Source organism: Microchirus variegatus (genome assembly GCF_963457635.1).
Source record: "Microchirus variegatus genome assembly, chromosome: 1".
NCBI classification, from domain to species: Eukaryota; Metazoa; Chordata; class Actinopteri; order Pleuronectiformes; family Soleidae; genus Microchirus; species Microchirus variegatus.
Window position 1 is genome coordinate 37,911,129 of NC_139802.1, and position 24,434 is coordinate 37,935,562.

The 24,434-nt window shown below is 42.8% G+C and overlaps 1 protein-coding gene across 10 annotated transcripts in view; it reads right to left on the bottom strand.

The window, feature by feature from the left end:
* Nucleotides 1-24,434, bottom strand: part of fnbp1b (formin binding protein 1b) — a 61,331-nt gene that overhangs the window by 8,489 nt on the left and 28,408 nt on the right. For 4 of the 10 annotated variants that reach the window (XR_014592795.1, XM_083887063.1, XM_083887062.1 and 1 more), the window contains exons 5-12: nt 18,196-18,258; nt 16,586-16,690; nt 12,281-12,409; nt 10,913-11,059; nt 8,523-8,714; nt 6,804-6,992; nt 1,176-1,190; nt 858-893 (exon numbers count right to left, since the gene is read on the bottom strand). Coding sequence is in view for 9 of the 10 variants with exons in the window: in XM_083887063.1 (XP_083743189.1) it covers nt 858-893; nt 1,176-1,190; nt 6,804-6,992; nt 8,523-8,714; nt 10,913-11,059; nt 12,281-12,409; nt 16,586-16,690; nt 18,196-18,258 (876 nt within the window). In the remaining variant the exon portion in view is untranslated. The remainder of the gene's footprint in view (nt 1-857; nt 894-1,175; nt 1,191-6,803; nt 6,993-8,522; nt 8,715-10,912; nt 11,060-12,280; nt 12,410-16,585; nt 16,691-18,195; nt 18,259-24,434) is intronic. The other 6 variants (XM_083887066.1, XM_083887064.1, XM_083887067.1 and 3 more) reach the window with 6 other exon arrangements.

Genomic DNA, 24,434 nt, shown 5'->3' on the forward strand with positions numbered 1-24,434 from the left:
AAGCTTGCGTCTTCAAAATAAAAGCCTCAATAGTGACCTCAACATGAACTCTAATACTATTTTCAGCCTGGTACTTTTTCATACTTTCAAATTATTACATTATGCGTCAGTTCATCCCAAATTTGTGTCTTGATTTATGTGAGGATATGTATTCGTTTTAATATTATTGATCCCAATAGGACCATTCTCGCTATATATGTTCTTAATTTAATATAAAAGAGGAGAGTAAAATCTCCCTGCGATAGGATCTCGTTGAGGCCGCACCACTGCTTGACTTCAGGATTGACTGCACACATTAGCTCGGTTACCACGGCAACCTTACCCTTCTCTCCCCCGTATCAGCACGTAAACACTTTACCGGGCATGCAACACAAGAACAGTAGACGCGTCAGTCGTCATGCGGTGACATGCTGGTTTCTCTGTTTACAAGGTTACGCTACAGAAGTGATGAAGTTAGTGTTTTATATAGTTTATGTAAAAACAGGACTAATGATGAGGACTGAGTCCAGCTCTACATGATCAAACTATGGACAGGCATTAAGAAATCTACTGTTTGGTACGTGTATACTCCATAAGTTATGTAGCATAGACTTAAAAAGAACTGATTCATGTTTACCTTTTTCTCAAAATGTCAAGATAATTAAACACGTTGCATCTTTGTCAGAAAATAAACATCACAGCATTCTACTGGACAGGTGACAACTGGCATGCAGGGTGAGCACATGAGTGAACGACGACTCCAGTGAGATCGGATTAGTACGTGTTACACAAATTTGTCGGGGGGGAGGAGGAAAGAAAGAAAAAAAGACAGTAAGGGACTACCAGACAGGCTATGGAGACAGAGTAAATGTGATCACCTCAATGAGATTCCGGACGTGGGAATTGAGTGTGATCTGCACCACGGAGATCACAGACACAGGACGAGAACAAACGACCACAACACAAGAAACAAAAAATAACACATGACAGCGACGTGAGTCTGGGGTTTGAGTCGCAGCAACAATGACATTGTTATCTCAAAATCCCACAAAAAAAATAATCATAAGAGAGAGAGCACACACTCAGAAAAAAAAACATAACGGTACAACGTTATTAGCAATGTGTTACTGGGAGGACGTGACATGCGTGCTTATGGTCATGCCGCTATGGACGTGTGGTTATACGGTCATGCTTACCAGCTTGAGAGAAAGCTTCATGGGAGGAAGAGGAGATAGAAATGGCGAGGGGGAGCAGGAGAGAGAGAAACAACAGACAAAAGTCAACAACAGGGGACTCTCCATAGACCATCGTGTTCATTTTCCTTCAACAGAATACTTAAACATGGACTTTCATGACATTGCTTTGCTTTGCCAAACTTCATCATTTAGCCGAAAGAGGACGGGCGTTGCTCTTATAAGGAAGCTCGTGCCACCGCTCTTTTGTTAACGTGATGAAGTTTAACATTTCTGGATTAATGAAACATGAGGAATAAGTTGGCACAGAGGACCAACCTAATGCACAAGCGTGGAGTACAGAGGATGATTAAGTGGGGAAGACAGATGAGGGTAAAATGTAGAGGGACGGTGACGTGTGATGGGGCATGGGCAGGCGGGTGTTCCCTTTTACTTCTCGACTACCACCACGCTGCCCCTACTACAATGACACACAGGTGACAGCAGAGGGCGCCGTAAGCATGTATCACATAAGCGGATCCATATGTTGACATGGAGGCAGATAATGTGCACAGACACAAAGCTGGAGAGGCAACTTTAAAAATCCCAAACTATGAAATTAAAAATCCAGAAAACAAGAGCAAAATCCACTGTCAAATATACTGGGGATGAAAAAAAATGGAAATTGTGATCATTCGCTGAGTTTGTTTTTCGAAATAAAGAGAAACAGAGACTGGAGGGCAGGTTAACGGTTGATGCTGGAGCAGATGATTTATAATCCTGTTAGAGGCTCACAGGCTGGTGCACGGAGGTAGCTCCACTCACTTTAGCGCCGCTAATCGAATCATCCACCTGGAAAGGCCTGGTGCGATCGTCACTATGGCATGCTGTGATTCTCCAAACGCACCCTCTCCCTTCTAATACATCTCACATTTCCTGCGAGTGATTTCCTGTGAGTAACTCCTTTATAGGTGAAAACAAATTATGTGTGGAACAAACTATAGTGGGTCAAATTTGGACTCTAAATACTGATTGATAAATGCAATATTTGGTGTAAAAACAGGATTGGGTTGGATTTAGCCAACATTTTAACATCTGATATGAAGCTTTACCATCTTAAAAGACAATTTGAGCATTTGTGCACTGTGTAAACAATAATAAGCTTGAAGTTAGCACTTAAATTGTCTCATATATAATTGCATTAGTTTCTGTATCAGCCAATCAGACCTATAAATATGTCTTAAACAACATATTGGTCGATTCTTGCACATTATATACTAGGATTTCAACACAAATTATGAATTAAAATCATATATGTCATTGCTGAGTGAAAAGTAAGGGTTTTTCTTTTAAAATAAAGGACATAAGATTGTGTCTGATTGGCTATTCCTGCTCTATTCATACTGTATATGTGATAAATCAGGCAATCACAGAAAAGTACCACCATGCTATTTTGTATTCTAAATCAATCTTCTCTCCTATTTTGCCAATTTTTTTTAGAAGTTTTGATATAAAATCTACCTGAGCTCATTCCCCAAACCACCCAGACACACACAGATATACAGGTATATATCACAGTAAGTTACTCACAGACGAATAACACTGCTGCTCATGGGAGGAAGACCAGCACAGACAAAAAAAAAAGCCCTGGAGGGGTGAATTCTGGGTACTGTGGGGCTGAACCCAGACCCAAAGTGTGACCAACACCTCGGCTAATGTAAAACCACCTGACAGTGAGATTTAATTGGCGTGGGCGGGATGATGGCCGAGAGAGGATGAATGGCATCATCATCATCATCATCATCATCGCTCCGCACATCCACAGGTGCTCGTGACACTTTGTGAATTGACCCCTTTTGTCGATGCCAGCTGCGGGACACAGCGAGGGGGCGAGAATAAACCTCAAGCTGATTCATGTGATGCGGGTGATGAAGTCGTCGTCGGCTCCTTTGTCCATCATTCGCTCTTCAGAACTCTACACGCGTCACGGCACCCGTGTGATCAATAAGGAGCCAGGCACAGACACGGGGGACAGGTTTCCTCGTTTTTACAGTCTCCTCACAAAGACTGGATCACAAAATGAAGCTACTGTCCCCGTGTTGTACATGGCTTTTACTAATCACACTTCATAATCATTCATACTTCCTGCTCACCCACCACCCACTCGCAGAAACGCACAAAAGTAGTACTCACTGGCATCCATCCATCTCTCACACACACTTACAACATATTGCCTGGCTTCGAAAGCATATGTGGGCCGGCCCAGTGTCCTCTTCATTAGGTCTTTGTGACAAACGAGCGAGTGCGGGGATTGCTGCTGCGGTGGTCGTCAGAGAGAACACACACAGCTTTTCGTCAGTGAGAGCGTACACAAACAGCACTGACGCTCTTTTAAAAAAAAAAAAATGCTCTTATACTCTATACACAACAGGACCCCACAGATTTTTGTTTGTCTTCGCGAAAAAATACACACACACACACACACGCACGTGCACACAAAGTGACTGTGGATGGATTACACAGCTTATATGACACACACACACACACGCGCGCACACACAAAGGCCCTCCTGCAGAGGTAGATATAGTTCCACTGTACAGAGACATGATACCTCCACTGGCAAATCTCCTCTAATCCCTTATGTGAGGCTCTAACAGGTGGGGAAACATTTGTATTTTCTTAATTTAAGTAAAAAGGAGGACAGAAAACCAGTAGCCTTCAGTCTGAGGTGTAATAATGTGGCATAAACATATACATTATATATCCAGTTAAAGATGATCAATATTTTAAGTTAGCTTACGCCATTACTTAAATCCATACTAGCCCATTATGAGTCAATAAGCGTTTAATGTATTAATACATAACATTACCACACAGGAACATTTACATATCTTTAATATGAATAATTAAAGTTTATGTTTATATGTTAGTGGTGTTTATAACGCCGGCCTAATTAATTCTTTACCGTCTGTGCTGCTGTGACACGGCAGGTTACACCATAGTGGGATTAATAAAGGACGATCTTGCATCTCAATGTTTTTCTTTTTAATCTCAGACATTATTGTTTAAGAAAAAAACATAATAAAGAGACCCATGTGAATTTTAATTAAGACATTTACAAAGCTTGTAACACGAGCTACACAAGGTACTGTAGTACTACAGGCAAACTGTTTGTTTGTGCCAATTAATGAGTAACCTCTACCACCTCTTCTAATTACACTGGATTAACTCGATCCCCTTCTGTTCCTTTACCCATAATCTACGGCATACTGTAACATTTATATACATGGAAAAGCAAACAGGAGACTGTGAATCATACAAAGGAGCACAAGTTTAAATGCATCGGTATGAATTATGGGAGCGCTAACCGACCGTGGCCTTAAAAAAACGTCACTCAACCTTACAAGCCTCTGTGCTATGAAAAGTAACAGTAGTATAAGGTCAGGCTTCAATCTTTTTCATCTCTGTTCAGCTGAAAACAATGCATCTGAGGTAACTTTGATCATTCACTCTTCTCGAGAGTTGTTGCAGCACTTCCGCTTTGAGAAATGGTCACTTCCTGCTTGATTTGTGTGGGACTGAAAGAAAAAAAAAATACACGCTTCCCCTTTTTCTGCTGACCTTCAATCATTTCCTCTACGATACGCTCACACACTGAACTGGAGCGCTATATTGTTCTTAAGCCCCGTCGTGTTAGCACCAATTCATGCCCGTGTATTTACTTTGGGCACCTGTTACCCTTTTTAAAAATACGAGGGTAAACCAGAACTATATTTGAGTGAGGGGGCCCGGAAGGAACACGTGAGTCAACGCCCATTCCTGAGTTCAGGGAGAGCTGTAGGGTGAGGCATGTAACGGGAAAAGACGCGCTGTGACCTGCTCCAGTGGACTGTTACAACGCATACACTGGACTCCAGCGCTGGAACAGGTCATGACACCCGCCAGGACCCCGGGCTGGTGCTGACACAGCCACCCTCCCAGGAAGCCTTCTAAAATTACTCTCCTGACTCCACGCAGGAGAAAATCTGTCAGCCGACTGCCACATCTGAAACTCCTCAGATGAATTCACACTGAGATATTTAATCCTCCTCTTTCAGTTATTTCCCTTTATACGCAAAACGAAAAAAAAATAAAGAAGCAAAAAGAATCTGCCCTCCAGCACAGACTGCAGAGTCTCCATGCTACTGCCATGACTGCGCCAGGGGGGGGGTTTCGCTCATTTCTTTCAAGAAGAGGGGGGCGGGGAGTGTGGTGGAGGAGGGGAAGGTATGACAGGAGGGTGATTTTTTTTTGTTAATATGAAGAATGAAGGGACAAGATGGAGATGCTGCTGGTGAGTCAAACGAGCACGATGGACTCACAGTTATGCGTTACAGAAGCATGCTAGAGGAACGAAAAGCCTGAGCACTGTATGAGTGAAGGTCGGGGGGGGGGGGGGGGGGGGGGGGGGGGGCAGTTGATATTGTCTATATTTTAAGATTCCTTTATTGTCACTACACGCAAGCATCATACAGTGAAATTGGGTTTTCACATATTATATAATTTTTTTGTGGCGTTAATTGCATCAAAATTGACGTGGGGGCTATTTTCTAACTGAGCTCATATTTAAAGCTGTAGTGCATCAGATTCCTTTATTGTCATTATTCGCAAACGTCGCACAGTGAAAATGGGGTTTCACATATATTCATTTTTGGTGGTTTTAATTGCATGAAATTTGACGTGCGGGCTATTCTCTTAATGAGGTCATATTTAAAGCTATAGTGCGCAACTTTTACATTTCAACAGTTGCCAAATTAGTTGACACATTGCTGATGAAGCCTATAAGCTCCACACAACTCTGGTTTCCAGTTTAGCAGTGTTTAGATCTTGTGTCGCCTGGCGACATTCCCGTGCTGCACACCGGACGTGATTTCTTCTCAGTAAGGTATTATTTTGCCACTTGATGTCAAGCAAAACTACCAGAAGTGACGGAGGGAGCAGCTGGGTGTATACACCTGTGTTTTCGGTTAAACCATGACCTGTTTGCATCCGTCTCGCTTTACTAAAGCAGTGTTTCTGTTGATGTCCGTCTGTCTCAATATAAAAGAGCACGATTGCTTGACTGCAACGCACATTTGTTTACATTTAAAGGTTACGCACTACATTTTTAAATATAAACTAGTGGTTACGAGTTACTAGGTTAACGCACGACGCGTTTCCATGACGACTGACCGGAAAAAGCGACACCTGAGTCCAGTTAACCGTTAGCTGCATTAGCTCCTTTTGGCGCCGGTTAGCGCGGCTACAGTCGAACTGTAGCAGTCTATTTATTAAACGAAAAGAGCAGTGCTACAAATAACCAGCGTACCTGTGTACTGCGTATGTTTGCCTCTGTTTTTAAAGTTAACGTTACTTTAGAGACTAGTTTTAACAATCCGGAGTCACGTACACACGTCACACGTCTTTTTCCAGTCAGTCGTCATGGAAACGTGTCATGCACTAATATAAACGCTTAAATTTCTGGATACAGACGTACGATTTGCAGGGTAGAGTTGCGGCTCGGAGTTGACCTCCTTACTTCACCCATACAGTGTAGCAGGTACACATCTCTGAGCTCATACAGGTGTACAGACACACATGCACAAAGCTTGCCGGACACACAAACACACTTACCCCTCGCCTCAGGCTCCGGAGGCAGTGCATTTTGGGTTTGGAGGCCATGAAGTCGTTGAGGCGGTGGGAGAGGGGCTCCTTGTGCTGATTGGGAGACTGGGGGTCGTTGGGAACAGCAGAGGGTGAGGGCGGGGATGAGGCTGGGGGGGCAGGTGGGGGCTGGTGGGGGGACGTTAACAGGGACATAAGCTACCAGTAAGATAGGGAGCCGTGACGGAGAAGAGGAGGAGGAGGAAAAACGTGGAAAAAGAAAGTAGAAAAAACGGGGAACGAGAAACCAAAGACAAAAGGAGGAAGAGGAGGAAACACAAAAACGAAATAAATAAGCCTACAAATATTTAAAAAAAATAAACAAACACACAACATAAAACCCAAACAGAATGTAAAAGACAACTGAAGAAACACCGATCCTAGTGTATCAGTAAAATGTCAAACACATAAAACATAAAAACAAAAAGTTAAAAGATAGAGAAACAACCAAGAAGTGAGTCGGCAGTGTCAAATGTGTTAAAGCAAGCGACTGCAACAGAGCAAACGGCAAAGAGAGTTTTCAGTCAAAGCGCATGCAGGCTCCTCACGTCAGAAAATCCTTCTCCCTTATTTTCCTCTTTCCTGACTTTTTGTATCATGCCAGCAAGGACAAGCAATCCACCACATTCTCAGAGAGAGAATATCAGCTGCTGAATTTGAGGTCAGCAAAATCACGAGAGGAATCAAAACAGCTAACTGCATAATTCATGAACCCGGTTTAGCAGTTAGAGTAAAGCGAGTGATGAGGCGCATGCAAGGCCAAGTGATTTACATTTAACAACACCGCTCGAGGAAAAACCCAATAGACCCTGCATCATTCAGGACAGTAATGGTGCTTTGTGCGAAAATGAGTTATAAAAGTATAATATTTTCTTTTATCTGATCTGTGTATGGCTGCTAACGTGTCACACAACACTTTCTCTAGGGCAGATAACTGAAAGATAATGTTGTGAGTACGTGTACAACTTAATGTATGTGAGTTTAAGCTCTATACAGTCAGCACACTGAGGTTTCTCAGACACTTGCTTTCATCCTTTCTCCTCCTCTACACACACACATACTGAGTTTCCTGCTCATGCTTTAACCTAGCTCAGTACCAACAGTACCACACCAGCCCACGAGGCAATCAAAGACCAGTTTTTGCTGTTCAGAAAGCAGGAAACTGAAGAAGTCGACTCTCGGGCCGATCACCAAGTCAGTTGGAAAAAAAACAGCAAAGGCAGACTGTTACTTTAGACCTGGTTAATATCTACCAGACGAGTCCGTCCACGGGTTGAAGGAAGAAATGCATTAGTGTGTGTTACAGAAGGGTGGCTCCATAATAATAGGCGAGGGTGATTTTGCCAGGGAGGAGGAAAAGGGTGGCAAATAATAATAATAATAATAACAACAAAAATGGCAATACTAACACAGACTTGGCAAAAAAAAAAACTTCTTAAACTCAACGAAAGTCAAAGGATAATAGAAATGTGACTACGCTGAGTACGCACATCTTTCTATAGCAACTGTCTCACAAGACATAACATAAACATAAAGTAATGTAACATTTAATCTTCATCCCGCCCCGTTAAAAACGTCCCCCAAAGTGTAATGTACAGAGTGAAATGATCTACAACCAGTGAGGTGTTGCCGAACGCTTCGTTCGGGTGTAAACGTAACTCTCTGTCGAGTGTGCATTCACGCGTTTACCTTGTTCTTGTTCTTAATAAAAGGCCACAGTTTGCCCTTGCTCTTGCTCACGGGCTTCTCTTTCCCCTCTTTGGAGTTGGTCAGGCTGGTGTCCGACGCCGCCCTCTTCATGGCCTGGCCGTAGTCCTCGAACTCCACTTCGCCGGGGGGCTCGAACCCAGACTTGTAGGACTCCACCACCTGCTTTGAGTCCTGGGAGAAAAATGTAAACGTAAAACTCTAATTTTAGAATGTAACTTTTAATTGTAAGCAATGTTAGATGTGCTGATGTGTTTGTTTGGGGGGGATTGTGCTGCTAATCAGCAGCTTTGGAGATAAGACTCAACACAATAGTGGCCTGGTGATCCTGCTGTTGAGCAGTTTCTGCCTGATAACGGTGCATGACTGTACCATGAAAGGAAGTGGGGGGGCTGCCGTTATTTAGTTAAGAGGAAAAGACCTAAATCTGTCAGGGAGGAGTTATGACAAAGCGCTCGGGTCAGGGACACACGAGCGTTTTGCTCGTCAGACACAGGAAGACGCGCATTCATCACGGTGTGGCACATGGATGGATATGTCTGCGCTGATAAAAGTCAGGGGGCCTGGTTTAGAGTTAGGACCAGAGTTCAGAGTTCAGCTGCTGTACACTGTATACATAAAGGAGCATGTGATATGTTATTCTGCTGCTGTTGTTTACTGCGGCAGACGCACAGTCACAGGCTGTAGCCGTCTCCCTGGAGCCGGGCCACACACACACACACACATGCGTGTACCACGTGATGCCTGGAGCTAATCTTTTATGTCATACGGCACACAGCCAACATGTGACATCTCAATAAATCACGCCGTTTCATGTCTTTATTTTCTCTCTTTATCATAATCGTAAACTCTTTTTTTTTTTTCTCCCGTTAGGCAAACAATACAAAACGAGCCATGTGACAGACCTTAAGCAAAACAACCGCGTATTAACTTCTAAGAAGGTTTATAATTGAAAACAGAAATGACTCTCGGAGCTCTGATCAATAGGTTGTATGTATAGGACGCGAGGAGGTACCTTTTTTGCTGTGTCAGCAGTCCCATATCTACTACAGTCAACATTCTATTAGTTTAACTGCAAATAAAGCCTAAAAACAGCTGAAAAGAACTTGGCTCCGGCTCTGATGTCTCACTTAATCTTCATAACCCCACGATGAATGACAAACTGTGGTTGTTACATTTGTGGTTTTTCACAAATACGGTAGCACAGTGAAGCCGCTGAAGAGAAACAGACACACCATTTTTTTTCCCCACTGTTTCTCGATGCTGACGTGACTATATGAAGCAACTGCGTACAATTCTGTAGAGCGGTATTAAAAGAACATTCAGCACAATGTAAAACAATCAATCGAGACTTTCGAACGTCTTCTATCATCTGTAAAACAACCTCGAGTCATTTGTGTCTCTCTGGACAAAGAGCAGCGATCCCGAAAACCCCCCGAGACCTGCTGACGGCAGCTTTACTGTTTCAATCCAATTCTCTCAATTGACACGGATTTCCCAAAATAGCAAACTATCCCCTCAGGTTTAATGGACTGCAGTGAACCGCGGCGCACGTCCAGAGCAAAATGTCCTCAGCAAAAAAGGGCCTATGCAGCCAGTACAGTTCGTGATGAACTGTGCGGCGCGCTCGCATCAAGCCCTCTGTAAGAAAAGCATCAGCAACTTCAGCATCATCCAAGGGTGAAAATTGGCTGTTGCTGCTACGAGCCTGTCGTCAAGCACTGAAGAGGAATCACCGCCGAGGGAGCTGGATATGTGCGAACTGAGTCATCAACTCATACACGAGACTCTGTGTGTTATAAATTCTACTTCACAAGACACTGATTAAAACGCTGTGAAAATGTCTTCTCGGGTTTCTCCGCGTCCTTCACTTCCCACAATCTCCGCGTCTAACCCTGATTACATCATTAATTAGTATTTTTCTGGTCTTTGCCTGCGAGAACACACAGAAGACATCATGCGACTGTTACCACCAGAGTCGTAAACAAGACGGCGATAACTGAACTTTCTTTGTAAAGATCGGTGGAATTTCCCTTCGTGGGGGCATGACTATGCTGTGTCCTGGTGTGGTTCATGGAAGAAATGCAGCATTTGCTCGCTGCTCATTGATTTTCTCCCTATAAAGAGATGATGATTCTCTCAACTGCACTTTGTTGTTTACAGGTGCTTTGTTTTTATTTTCCAAAACCTGCCCCGAGTATAAAGTAAAGACGAAACCCTCCAGCACACTTGTTGCTTAAGTGAAAGCCTAAGCTGTCCTGAGTGGGTTGTGACTGACAGCCTTAGCCTGAGTGAGTAATATGTCCCATATGGAAGCGTGTGTGTGTGTGTGTGTGTGTGTGTGTGTGTAAATCTTTCGTCGGTTTACTCACATCCTTGGGCTCAATGGATTCGGCGGCTTTCGTCATGCCGTCTAAACATTTCCCCACGATGGGCAGCACTTGGCGGTCCACGTCTGCGAACGTCTTCATGCACACTCCTACCCGCTCGATTCGTTTCTCCTCCATGTCTTGAAGTTTCTACGTAACAAAAAAATGAAAAAAAAAGGGGGGGAAAGTACAACATTCAAACGTTAAACACATGTTTTATCAGCACGTGTTGGAGAATCAGAGCAGCGTGGGCGCAGCTCGCTTTGAAACTGATACAATGGGCTGAAACAGAGCTCTTTTGATAATGAGAACTGAAGATCGAACATGCCATCTGTTAAAGCCCTTTCTGTGCTTTTTTTTTTTTTTTTTTGAAATGTAATTTACGTGATTTCACTTTCAAACAACAGCAATAAAACTCAAGAAAAACCTCTTTTTTGTGTCCTAAATTCACAATCTGTCAAACAGTAATGTGCCGTTACTCTTTATAATAACGGCTTCTTGCCCTCATGTTGAGAATTTATTTTTGGTCGTTGGCCCACAGGGGAGTGGAGGCAGGAGACAGAAGCCAGAAAACAGCACTGAATTCACACGCTAACTAATGATTGCACATTATCGCCCCTTCCTGGCCAACTTTTTAAGCAGTGGACACTGTGCCATTGCCATCTTAAAGGAGAGATGTTATACCCTATTTCTCCAAGTTAATCTAGTTCCCTGGTGTCCTAATGAACATGTCTGTGACATGCTTTGGTCAAAATACCATAAGGATGAAGCACCACAGCAGTTCGATCACCCTGCCAAAACAGCCCTGTTCAGAATGCTCTGTTTAATAGTATCTCTTTAGGTCCACCTTAAAAAAAAGTAAAACTTAAGGGACAGGAAATTATATCAGCCACAGAGGCTACTGGGAGCTAACAGCAGTTAGCATTTGTAAAAGTGATCATTTGCAGGCTCTAGCAGGCACATTGCCGTCATATATAACATGTATCCACTGGACGGATAAATCCTCTGAGGCTGGAAGTTTATGTAGAACTCTGTGCTGCACTGTGGAGCCAAGAATAGAACTTTTCACGTTTTTTTGGATACCGTTGCCCTCGGCAGCACTCTCGCGTGTTTTACCGTCAAAGCTGAGTGCCGCGGGACAACAATTCCAGGTATTTAGCGCATTGTGACGTCCCAGTGAGCGCGGAAGTCAACATTGCGTGTTTTATCTCCTGTACTTAGACTGAGGAGGACCACAAAAACATGAGTGAGTCATCTTTTTTCACACTTTGGCAACTGATCGGGCCTCCAGAGTCCCAAATATAAGGATTTAAATGATTAAAATGTTGATTTTGCATAATATGTTCCCCCAGACATGTAATCGCTGTTTACCTGGAATATGTTGGGGATAATTGTGTAGTAATGGTCATTCTGCTCCTGGTTGAACTTCTGAAGGTAGGAGGAGTAATCGCCCTTACTGTCAGAGGCCATCTGGTGTCTCATCTGAGCTTGCTGTCGCGCCTGGAGGAAAAACACAGCACACAAACAAAGCAAATCACACACACATGCTTTCCTCACAGTGTGTCCTAGGTGATTAACACAGTCATATAGGTTACACACACACACAGATATAGGGCATAAAAACTTAACATTGGCTGACACATTTGTGCATTTACGTGTTTGTGCATGCTCGTGTACACATATAAACACAGAGCTCATGGACACACACACACACAAACACAGGTGCAAACCCTCGTCGGGCAGCAGCGACGACCATATGTAGGCCAGAAACCACACATTAAAATGGCAGGTAACAGCCTGAGCAGGCTGCAGAACGGAGGGATTTGGATTTGGATTGCCTGCTCAGTGTCTCACCGCTGATAACGTCGATTATTTTAAGCCAGTTTCGTCTAAGGAAATGAACGCGGGCGGGCAGAAACGCAGCAGGAGCAGCCTATTACAGATCCACTGCAAGCAGATGGAGATGAGATTATCTCAGCTAGACAGTATGTGTTTGTGCAGGGTTCGTGTGTGCTCACGCAGCTAAGTATTCATATCTGTTTCCTCTTCCATTAGATCTGAGGCCTGTTCCCACATAACAAAAAAGTGGGTTCATTGGTTCATCTATAACAAAAAGTGACCTTACGAACCTGTGATTGCAATCAGCATTTGTGTATAAATAAAGCAGAGCGAAATAACTGCAGAGGCAGTGGATGGAACCAAACTCTGATCAGTTGTAGTCCTGGGGGAAACATTTAAAGGACATCTGCAGCAAGAGTCTCTCACACTCTCACACTCGCATATGGCTAAGTAATAGATGATTTAGTAGATGAAAAGGAGGACACGAGAGCCAAGATTGTCTGACACAAAGGTACATTATGTCTGGCACATGAGGACTGACAGATAATACCTCAGTGGAAAATGATAGTCACAGCCTCCGACAAAAAAAAAGAAAAGAAAAGAAAAAGGAATCCAGAGGAAAGCGAAAAAGCACATGTGGACAAAGCCCAGCTGTTTGAAATCTACGTGTGGTGCAGCTCTGTGAGCATGCACGTATGCATTTCTGCGCTGCACTGGCGTAGGGTGCATGCAAAGCGATCGTCGCTATGGTAACCTGTCGGATAACGACGAAACCACAAACTGAGCTGCAGTGCATCACGTCCTGTTTTCATTTCCTGGAAACCACCTGATTTGCCTCTGCTTGTTCTAGTTAAACAGTGTGTGCGCGTCTCCGTCTAATAATTCTTGGGATTTATGAAAAGACAGTTGAGAGTGAAGAACAAAGATTTGATAATAATACCAACACTGCACGTTGACACCTTGTGCGACCAAAACCCACACATATAAACCTCACGGTGACGAGAGAGGAGTTTTGGGAGGACGACAGCGAGGCAAGCCACTGGTCACGGGTAGACAGGACAGGGCGTGTTGTGTGGGGATAAGAGTGCGATCCCACAGGTAGAACAGACTCTCTGTCCGCTGGACCTACCTTGAGAGAACTTCGCTTCAAGGCATGGCATAAAATACATATCAAAACACACGTGTACACACACACACACACACACACAAACAAACAAAAAAGTTTGTTAGCTGTTTCCATACAAACAAGAAGTTGCCATAGCAGCACTTCCTGTTCCAACAGGCATGTAATGTGACAAAAGAGGAAGCTGGTATCTTATGCTCATTTTTGAGGATCTCTGCATGATGGAAGTCTGTGTGTGTGTCTGTGTGTGTGAGAGCGAGAGAGAGACAGGGGGTCCTGCAAAGTCCTGGAACAGAACGTTGTGGATATGTGGCCCGTGAACGCAAACCCCAAATTGAGGGATATTGTTTGCCAGACGAGAACGAGGGGAATAGTTAGAGGTTTGCTCCAGCTGTGGAGGGAAAAACCGCGATACCTCAGCTCCACAAACAGCAGCAGCAGCTCCTCTGCATTAAAGAGAGGACGAGATGAGACGCTACAAGCCAAATCAACTGAGCTGACGGCTTCTTTCTTATTGCCAGAGACAAGTGAATTAGTTGAGGAACTTAAATGGTATAATTTCTTCATTAAAAATGCATTAAATTCCAATGTGGCCTTCATGTTGCGCAACACCACACACATCTACGTCCACTAACATGTACAAACTCTGTTTCTCCTTTCCGGGAGTCTGAGGTGCATAAATAGAAAATAAATCTATTTATTGTGTGTACATCCTCGCTATATACTCTTCTGAAAAGGGGAACTTAGAAAAGTTGCACAACAACACTGTTAAAAACACAAATAAAACACAGTCACTCTTTTCCAAACATCTGCACATTCACACAGTGAATGGAGACAATAATCCAGTGACTGCAAATTCTTAATTTCTGAACAATGGAAATGTAAGAAGGCGGAAACGAGAGCCTGAGCTCTGTCGAAACGCCAACACGGAAAGAAATCACAAACGGAAGATAGCTAACCCTTTTTTAGGAAGCTTAATTCAGATTTATTTGAAAGCGAGATATGAATGTATCACATTTACCACTAACACTGGATTATTTATTAATTTCTTTTAAATCTTAAAAGGAAATTATGTCAACCATAGATTCTCAGTATGAGTCAAATCCATTACAGAAACTTTGAAAACTAACTTTTTCCAAACAAGCTGAAGTCTTCCTGAAAGGTCATGTCAAGTTTCTCCAACCTGGCAACAATGATGGGGATAAGACCTGGGTTGAAATGAAGCACAATGCTCCTGCTTAAGAATGGAAAGCTTTGCAGGAATGCAATTAATGCGCATTTCAGCTTCTATGGTTGTGTGGAGTTTAGTGATGCGTCTGGCATATTAATTTACGAAGACAAAGTAAATAAGAGTAAAACAAAAAAAAAACCAACCTGATTTATCTAAATTTTTGCATAATTCTTAGTAATGTACGAGTCTTTCATGCATCAATAAATGGAAGAACTGTAATCAGAAACAACACTACTCTTGTTTCAGTTCTTGCAGTTGAGTTCAGTGTTAGCCTAAACCTATTGTCGCTCTCTGGCTGCACGTCCAGAAGTGCAGAAAGGCTCTTTATTCCAGCCTGTATTTGCATAATAATCGGGTCTGAACTGTGTCGATTCCTGAGCCTCAGCTCTGCTCCCAACAGCTGATGAAGCAGCAGGACCACGCGCTGCTCACCCATGATGCCTTGCGGGCGTGAGAGCTGTGTGGGTTAAAGGCTAAAGATCGTGAGGGGCTCCTGAAATTGGTTAGAACAACGGGAAATGACATCAGCTGCATCCCCTCGGGGGCTCTGGTCTACAAGTTCTAAGGACAAGAACATGTCTAAGAACATGCTGTTACCCATCTAAGAACATGTTATACTGAATACGACGAGGTGTCCATTCACCAATATGCGAGCACATATCTATTTTGCATTAGCATGCTACTACTTTGCGGCTAACTTGGCAAACCTGTTTCCAAAGGTAAGCTAGCGAGGCTACGATTAGCATTATCGTCAGACTAACATAATACAAGCATGCTACTACTTTGCGGCTTACTTGGCGAACCTGTTTCCAAAGGTAAGCTAGCGAGGCTACGATTAGCATTAGCAATGGGCTAACATAATAGAAACTCTGTGCAACCTCATTAGGCATAACGCAATTCTTTATTATTTATATTTATAGTGAGAGCTGTGTAGGATAAAGGCTAAAGATTGTGAGGGGCTCCTGAAATTGGTTATAACAACGGGAAATGACATCATCTGCATCCCCTCGGGGGGCTCTGGTCTACAAGTTCTAAGCACTGGATGTTCGACCGCATGTGATGATTTATTCGTGTATCATTTCAAAAAAGTACACACTCCCTACCCACATAAACACACACAAGCACCACATGGTCCTCTTTTCCTCCTTGTTGCTAAGGCCCATACAGCACAGCAGTGTTTTGGTGGCTGCAGCACAGTGATAATCAGGATGCTTTGCTGCAGATCACTGCGAAGCTGAGACAATGCCTGCTTTCACACACAGAAGCAGGCATCAAACGCACGCTCACTCAAGTCTTTGACTGTCTGTCATAGCTCAGGGGAGTGGGGGGGCATGGACGAGGGCAAATGAAATTAGAAAACTGTGGACTGGACGGTGCTAATCGGGGTTGTGAGTGAGAAAAGAGGCAAATAAAAAGGGAAGCTTTATATGAGACATGCTTGTGTGATTGGTGGCTGCTGCACGGGGGGTGAGATGACACATACCTTCTCCACATCAGCCTTGGTCACGTTAATGTCAGCATCCATCTTCTCAAAGTATTGCTGTGCTCTGTCGGCCTCTTTGCAGTCTCTCTCAAACCGTCTTTTACACTAAAATAAAAAAAAAAGAGGAGACACACGGTATCAATAACTGAGCTGTAGCAGGGGAACAACATAGTGAGTCGACCGTTTAATAAGCACAGTAATAGACGTCATAACATAACATAACAGACGCATGTGTATATTATACACATGCGTCATGTACATTTCCAGGCCCGGCATTGTGTGTGCGACAAGAGGTCGGTTTATGCCACACTGACACAGACGCGGGTGTCTGTCAGGGTCTGCAGCTTGCAGATTAAACAAATGTTCATAGTGGCCATTTGTGTAGAGAAAAACAAGCATTCATCCAACCCTCTTTCGACCCCTTCTAACCGCACAATCAGTGTTTGTTGGGTCAGCGTGCACTCTGAACTATGCCTATCTGCCTCACCAACACAATGGAATCATTGAACGCGCAGAGAATTTGCAGGACAAGGCGGTTTATGCGTCTCTTTCACACTCTTTCTCTCCCGATTGAAGGCGCCAGGGAAGAGATAAGAGGTGGTCGTTCTGTGTACAATCTCTCAATAAAAATGTTTAAAAGTCACACTCTGGGACGTGCTCTTGATTTAGCTTTTCAACACAACTTACTGCAGTCTGCAACAGATGAGTTAAACACAGGAAATAATCTTCAAATCTAGATGAACCTGAGACAGTCGTTAATTAGTTTGTTTCGTCTCTCGTCTTGGCAACGGATAACCTGCACGGTGCAATAAAATACTGCATGAAAGTTTGCTGCTGCTTCATCATAAATATCATTTGAGAACTGTTATTGTGGTAGAAGATATAATATCAGGTCCCCCAGGGTTCTGCACAATACTGCACTTTCCCATTTCCTGTTGTGACATTAATTTACATGCAGTTGAACCTCAGCATGTGATGATAACATGCTTTGTATGGGACACTGCTGTTCCCTAAGCATCTGTAGCATGTGGATTTGTATTATATGTTGTTGATATTGTTGAGGCCTTGAGTTTTAAAAGCAAAACTTATAGCTACTAAAGGTAGCGTTCTCTTTATAACACACTACCTGTCCTGACCACAATTGGGGTACACTCTTAAGTGCTAAGTAGAACCATATAAGGTTCTTTGGCTTGTCCTCATAGGTAGAACCCTTTTTGGCTCCAGGTGGAACCTTTAAAGGATTCCAGAACCCTTTTTAAACCCCTTATTCAGGAAAGGGGTTTTAAAGGGTTCTCTGGATCAAAATGGTTCTTACTGGAACCATTAGTTATTGAAAACCCCTTCTTCGGGGAAGGGTTTTCCATAAGCAAATGGTTCCAGGTAGAACCTCAGTCCTTGTAGAAGGACCCTTTTGGAACCCTTATTTCTAAGAGTGTATGAAGGATTTCTGTCTGGAGTCTTTAACAACAAGTTTTAAGCCTTCAATGTGTCTGCTGCTTGCACTGACTAAGACATATCACATAAACATGTGTCAAATGCTATATTTTCTCCAGGAAAATAGGGATCTATTCCAATACGTGAACCTGCACAGCGCAGGAAAACCCACTCACCGATTCCAGCTGTTTCCACGAACTCTCGATGTGCTGCTGTGCCTTACGCCCATCATGGAAGTGCTGTAAGCAGAGGTGGAGAAGAGAAAGAATTGATTAGAAATATCATCACACTCTTCACAAGCTTAAGGGATTTGAAAGCAGGTGAACCTGACCTTGGCACAGCCAGACTAATAAATTAAAAAGCAAGGGGGAGGATGAGAGTATGAATATTACAGACACTGGGACAGGAGAGTATTAATGTGAATTGAGAAAGTAGGGCATATTTAAATAGATACTATACATTATGAAATTATGTCTATGCAACCCGCCAGGCTTAACGCCCAGAGATTTACACCAGCAGATGGATATAAGTCCATTTAGTCTATCAAAGAGCAACCAGATTATAACCCATCAGGACTACACAGGTGGACGAGCACTGTGTGGTTTTAAAACCCCCAGAGTATAATTTACATTAGCATGCTACTACTTGCTAACTTGACAAACCTGTTTACAAAGATAAGCTAGCGAGGCTACGATTAGCATTAGCGTAGGGCTAACATAATGCAAGCGTGCTACTACTTTGCAGTTAACTTGGCGAACCTGTTTCCAAAGGTAAGCTAGCGAGGCCACAATTAGCATTAGCGTAGGGCTAACATAATACAAGCGTGCTACTACTTTGCAGCTTACTTGGCGAACCTGTTTCCAAAGGTAAGCTAGCGAGGCTAAATTAGCATTAGCATAGGGCTAACATAATACAAAAACTGTGCAACCTCATTAGGCACAACACAATTTTTGAAATTTTCGATTAGCATTAGCGAAAATAGCTGCCACACAAGTGGCAATGAGGTTGCACAGTGTTTGTATTGTTAGCCTTTACGTTCCCTATTATGCATTACCATAACTGAAAAATCTTCTTCAGCGCCCACTATAGGAATATATACTTCCTACGGGCACTGCACTAGTAAAAACATTGATGCACTTCATTTATTGCCGTCATTAGCAAATGATAACTTTAAAATGCCAAACTCGGATGGAACGCATGCATGAAATAGTTATGTCCAAGCAACAGCTTCTCTATAAACATACAATGTGTGCTTGAGGCCCAGAGGGATAGACAAGCCTGACAGTTCTAACTGATAACTGAGAGACTATGAAGAGGTAGGGTAGAAAACGAAATGAGCGGGTGGACATGAAACGAGACCCTTAAAGCAAACATGCCGAGAGATAGAACATGGAAGTGTGCGAGGCACCAGATAATGCAATCTCGTGGGCGAAAGACAGTCGTCTGTGGTCCATGGAAACTGTGGCGCGGTGGTCAAGGCTGGGTGGCAGCTGCTGATCTGAAATCACGCACACACTCGCTGTTTTTTTTATTTTAGACAGACTCCTCTTGGTCTACTCACTCCAAGAGAGAAGAGGACTTGGCCTGGAGAGAGAGTACATCTCTCTACAGCTCTGTGTGTGTGTGGACCACAGCCAGATGGCCAGGATGTTCAAACACAAGACTACTAATTCTAAACCTTTGTTGGTTAAAAAAAAAAAAAAAAATCACACCATGGCTGCTTAAAAATAGAAACAAATCTTCCATGAACTGGTAAAATGTTCAAAAGAATCAGAAGAAAATTAAATAAAGATCTGGATATCAATTGGGTATCCCCTGGTTACACAGCCTGCTGAAATAACAGTCAGTAGCTGAGCTGAATAACGATGATGCCATTCAATAACAGACCCGGGGACATTGTCAAGAACAGAAAAGCGGTTGCTTGTGCTTCTCTGGGCCGGCACAAGGAAGTCCTCAGTATTCCGTGCGTTAACTCAAACACAAAGACAGTTAGAGGAGATGTGAAATAAAGGCAGAACAATGGACACATGAGGGCAGTTAGCAAGGCTGGTTTACCTCAGGTAGTCGTGCTTCTCATTTCAAGGGAAGCTGAGTGAAATAAGGAAGTGATCCAGTGTTTCAGAGGAAGTATTTGAGCTCAAAGAGAAAACAGGACATTGTGGATTGGATGACGTCCTGTCAAACCAAGGTATAGCGTTTCTTTTTTTTTTTTTCATGTTGGACTGCTGTAAAGAGCCTGGCCTTCAAATTCCTGCTTGATAGCAGCAATCTTTCCAATGATGAACAATGTCTCACTAAAGCTGTGATAAGATGTGGTTGAAGATGCCATAAAAGCCTTTTCCACCACACGCACACGGACTAGACGGGATAACATCATTGTTACTGTAAGGCATTTTTTCGACCAAATATTTGTCTCCATAACAACATTTTTTCTCAATGTCTCGGCCTGTCTGCATCAACAAATCTTCCATCAACGAACGACATAGCTCCTCCATTAGAGTCAGACGATCCTGCAGCAAAGGAGGTCAAGCGTGACCATCATTTTAGTTTTTTGACCAAACCAAACACAGTCAAAGTCTATGAGATCCAGCACGACTCGGCTCGGTGCGGATCAACTCAACTTGGTTTGGTATCGTCAACATGGGCAACAGTTGACCCACGACATGGGTCAACCTCGCCAGAGCAGGTACTAAAAAAGTACCAGGTACTATACTATAGTCCACTCCACTCACTGCTGACACTGTCAGGGACATCATGGGTCTCCTCCTCAACAGGTCTGGAGCTCCCACTCTCACTCAACCAGGCGTTTAAAAAGACGACAGAAAACAAAATAATCCCTCTTAACGCACAATCCATACTTTCATCCCAGACTCCAAACAAGCGAAATCAATAAATTATCAGTAATATAATTGGATGCGCCATTGAATCAATTATTCTGAGCTATGGCAAAAACAAGTGTTCTTCTTTCAGCATCTTAAATGTGAATATTGTGTGGCTTCTTTTTTTTTCTCCTTTATGGCAGCAAACTGAATATCTATGGCTTCAAATGAGACATTTGAGGACAACCACATTTTGGGGCTCGAAAAACTGCATTTTATGGCCAAACTGCTTCTGTTTTGGTCTAAATGTATGTTCTATTTCATTGAAATCAAGATGTATAGTTGTACTACACCTTGGATGGGCCATGGTAGCTTCACTTTTCCTGGTCCATCTCGTCTTGTTTACTTCCTGTTTTACTTTGTAGTGTGTGTGTGTGTGTGTGTTGAGCAGAGGTGGAAAAAGTACTAAAATATTGTACTCAAGTAAAAGTATTATATATATATATATGTATATATATATATATATACATATATATATATATTATGTTTATTCAGTAACGGATAGGATTTATAAAGTAACTAAGTACTTGTAACAATACTTGAGTCAATAAGTACTCAAGTAAAATACAAAATCCTGATTTTAAATTGTGCTTAAAAAATAAAAAATACATAAAAAGAGTATTCAATACAGTAACTTGAGTAAATGTATTTAGTTACTTTCCACCTCTGGTATTGAGTTTTACTTCCTGTATCCTTCAGCGATCTCCCCTGATTAGCCACATCTGCTCCTAATTGCTTCCACCTGCTCCTCGTTATCTCGCCTCCCATTAGTGTGTACTGTAGTCGTGTGTGAGACGTGAGCCAATCATTATCCATCTGAACTCATTTGACGGGAGAGAGCAGATATTATATTTACTTCATCGTGACAAGCAGGTCTGTTAACTGTGCTATGACTTACATCTTCTATTTTCTGTCATGGACAGTTAATTCAAGCTATAGTTGTAGCTTGACTTCACCGTTTAATTGGATAACTGTCCTTGTCCAACTCTGTTTTTAGTTGGACGGACACGATAAACGTCGTGTTAACATACTGACATACAGTAAATGCTCTGGTTAGGCTGATAACGGAGTAGCAAACACGTTTGCTCTTGTGTGACACCAGCTACTCGGACTAATCAGTTCATCGTTCACTGACAGGATTTGCTTCATAGGAATGTGCACCTGAAGTTCTCAACAGCTGTCAACAGCACACATAATAACCAGGTACGTGAAACAGCCACAAGTCATACAGAGAGGTCCAGAGACTAAAGCGAGGATTGACTGATCCTCCTGAGAGCTTCACTGACATGTTTTCTCCTCGCGCCCACGGCATTAGGTGATGGTTCGAGCAGAGCGATATTACAGAAGTTCTTTTTTTGGATTTGCATTTGCAAATGTGGGAGGCTCTAACCATCAAATCTCCCACTTGGCTTCTTTTTTTGTGTGTGTGTGTGTGTGTCTTTCCACTCCTCACAAGAAGGCGTGTGAGGTCACTCCAGTGGAGACGCATTGTTCTTAAACTGCGCTCCATCTTTCTTCTCGGCCTCTCAGAGATAAACGAGGACACTAACCTCCGCCAAACCCACCTAAAGTAGTTTTGCAGCACATTATGGTTTTCAGCTGACGTTTGGATAAAAAGCTCTGCTTTTTTCTTCTCTTTTGGGCCCTTAGGGGGAAGGGAAGAGGCTGACCTGGTTCATGCTTAGAACATGTCACACATCACAACATGATTAAGAGAGACAGGTTTTATCTGGGTGAAAGCATTAACGTGGACACCTGAAGATACAGAGTTATATAAATCAGAGGTAAAGTCCACAGCTCCACTACATTTTGTTTCAAACGTGTGTTTAAATTACAACAATCTCGTCCAGATTAGCATTTTCTGTGAATTAAAACAATTTGAATCAACTGAATCAGAAGTAATAGTAGTAGTTATAGGGTGCAGGGTGGAGAGAGTACATTTTATTTGCTTTTATTCACAGCTAATCATTGAGATGTGAATGTAAGACAGCTATCTATTAAGAGTGTGTTGTTATCAGGGAAAATCAAATTCATTAAAGGTCTCATTCTCAGTCTGTCTTCACTAAAAACACAGCTGAAGTAGTTGGGACAGACAGATATGATGTGTCTACCGATGAAAACATAGTGTGGATGTGGCCAAATGGTCTCGATCAGTCGTAATATGACCTTAATATGACTCCTCTGCACAATCGCACACCAATAAGACTTTGGCTCTGTATCCCATATTAACCCTGCCTGCTCTGAATGCTTACCTATTAAACTATTAGGACCAACTTTTGAAAAAATGAAATCCTTCCAAATAACATTCCTGGCTTCACCTCCTGTGCCACCTCTAGCTAAGCTTAAGAAGAGGTTCACTCAGGGAGACAGCAAAGCCCTGCATGAGAAACTAATGAGGTGGTATTATTATTATATATTTTTTTCTTCTTCTTCTCCCTCTTGATTCGTAGTGTGGACCCTACCTGTCCAGTAAGCTCTCTCTATAAGCCCAGGCCCTCCTCTAATCCTACTGTCTGGTTTGGCTTTGTCCGCATAGCTGTGTCTGACACGGGCACAAATCACACAGTACAGCCGCAAACAGAAACGTAACACTGAGTGGTGCTTTAAAAATTCATGTGAATGAAAAAGCAGAGAAAATAATGACAGGAAGCTTGGGAAGTACATCACTTACTCACACGTTCTCTTATAGCTCTATATACAAATTAGTATAGTGTAATGTTTAGGTCTATAGGGTGCAGATACTTTGGAGATTAACATTTATAATGCCATTTATGACTATTTTGTGAATTTAAGTGAACTCACTTTATATGTCATTAACTGACCAATCGTCTCTCCATACACACTGGTATTCTCAGTGGCCTTCAACATGTCAACGATGCTTGGTGCTAAAGTCTGATTAACAGTTTGCACAGTGCAATCTAATGAAAGACTCATCTGTTCACACGGCATCACCACAACTCCTCCCCATACGTCAAACTGAAGAAAACTCTGTTGTGGGCTTTTTTTGGTCAAGACATGTGACAAGCTATTCACATTGTCAGCCGCAACAAAAACGATGCTGCACAATCTATTGGGACATATGAGAAAATACAAATCTGGGTAAATGGAAAAGGAAAAAGATGGGAAACATGCTGGGAAAACGAAGAGGAAGAGGGGTGTCAGAGTGACATCCTGCAGCCTCCGAGCTCCAGTGGCCTCTCTGATGACCCTCTGTGACAGGAGCCAAATCTGGACAGTAGACAAAAGACTGCTGCTGTGCAAAGCCAAGCTCAACCAAAGCCAAATAAGCAAAACGTGCCTTGACAAAGTGAGACGAGGACACTTCAGAAATGTTGGAAATTACCTTTCCCTCTGCGTTTGCTACAACTAAAAACTAGTAATGGGGATTTTGAATGCTGTACATGCTGGTTAATAATTGTTCGGTATTATAATATCAGCATATGAAATTACTGCTGTTGTGGGGGCGTACAGTAGTGTACATGTACGTGTCTGTCTGTGCTGCCAGAGGAAACGTTAACCTACAGTGACTCTAAACA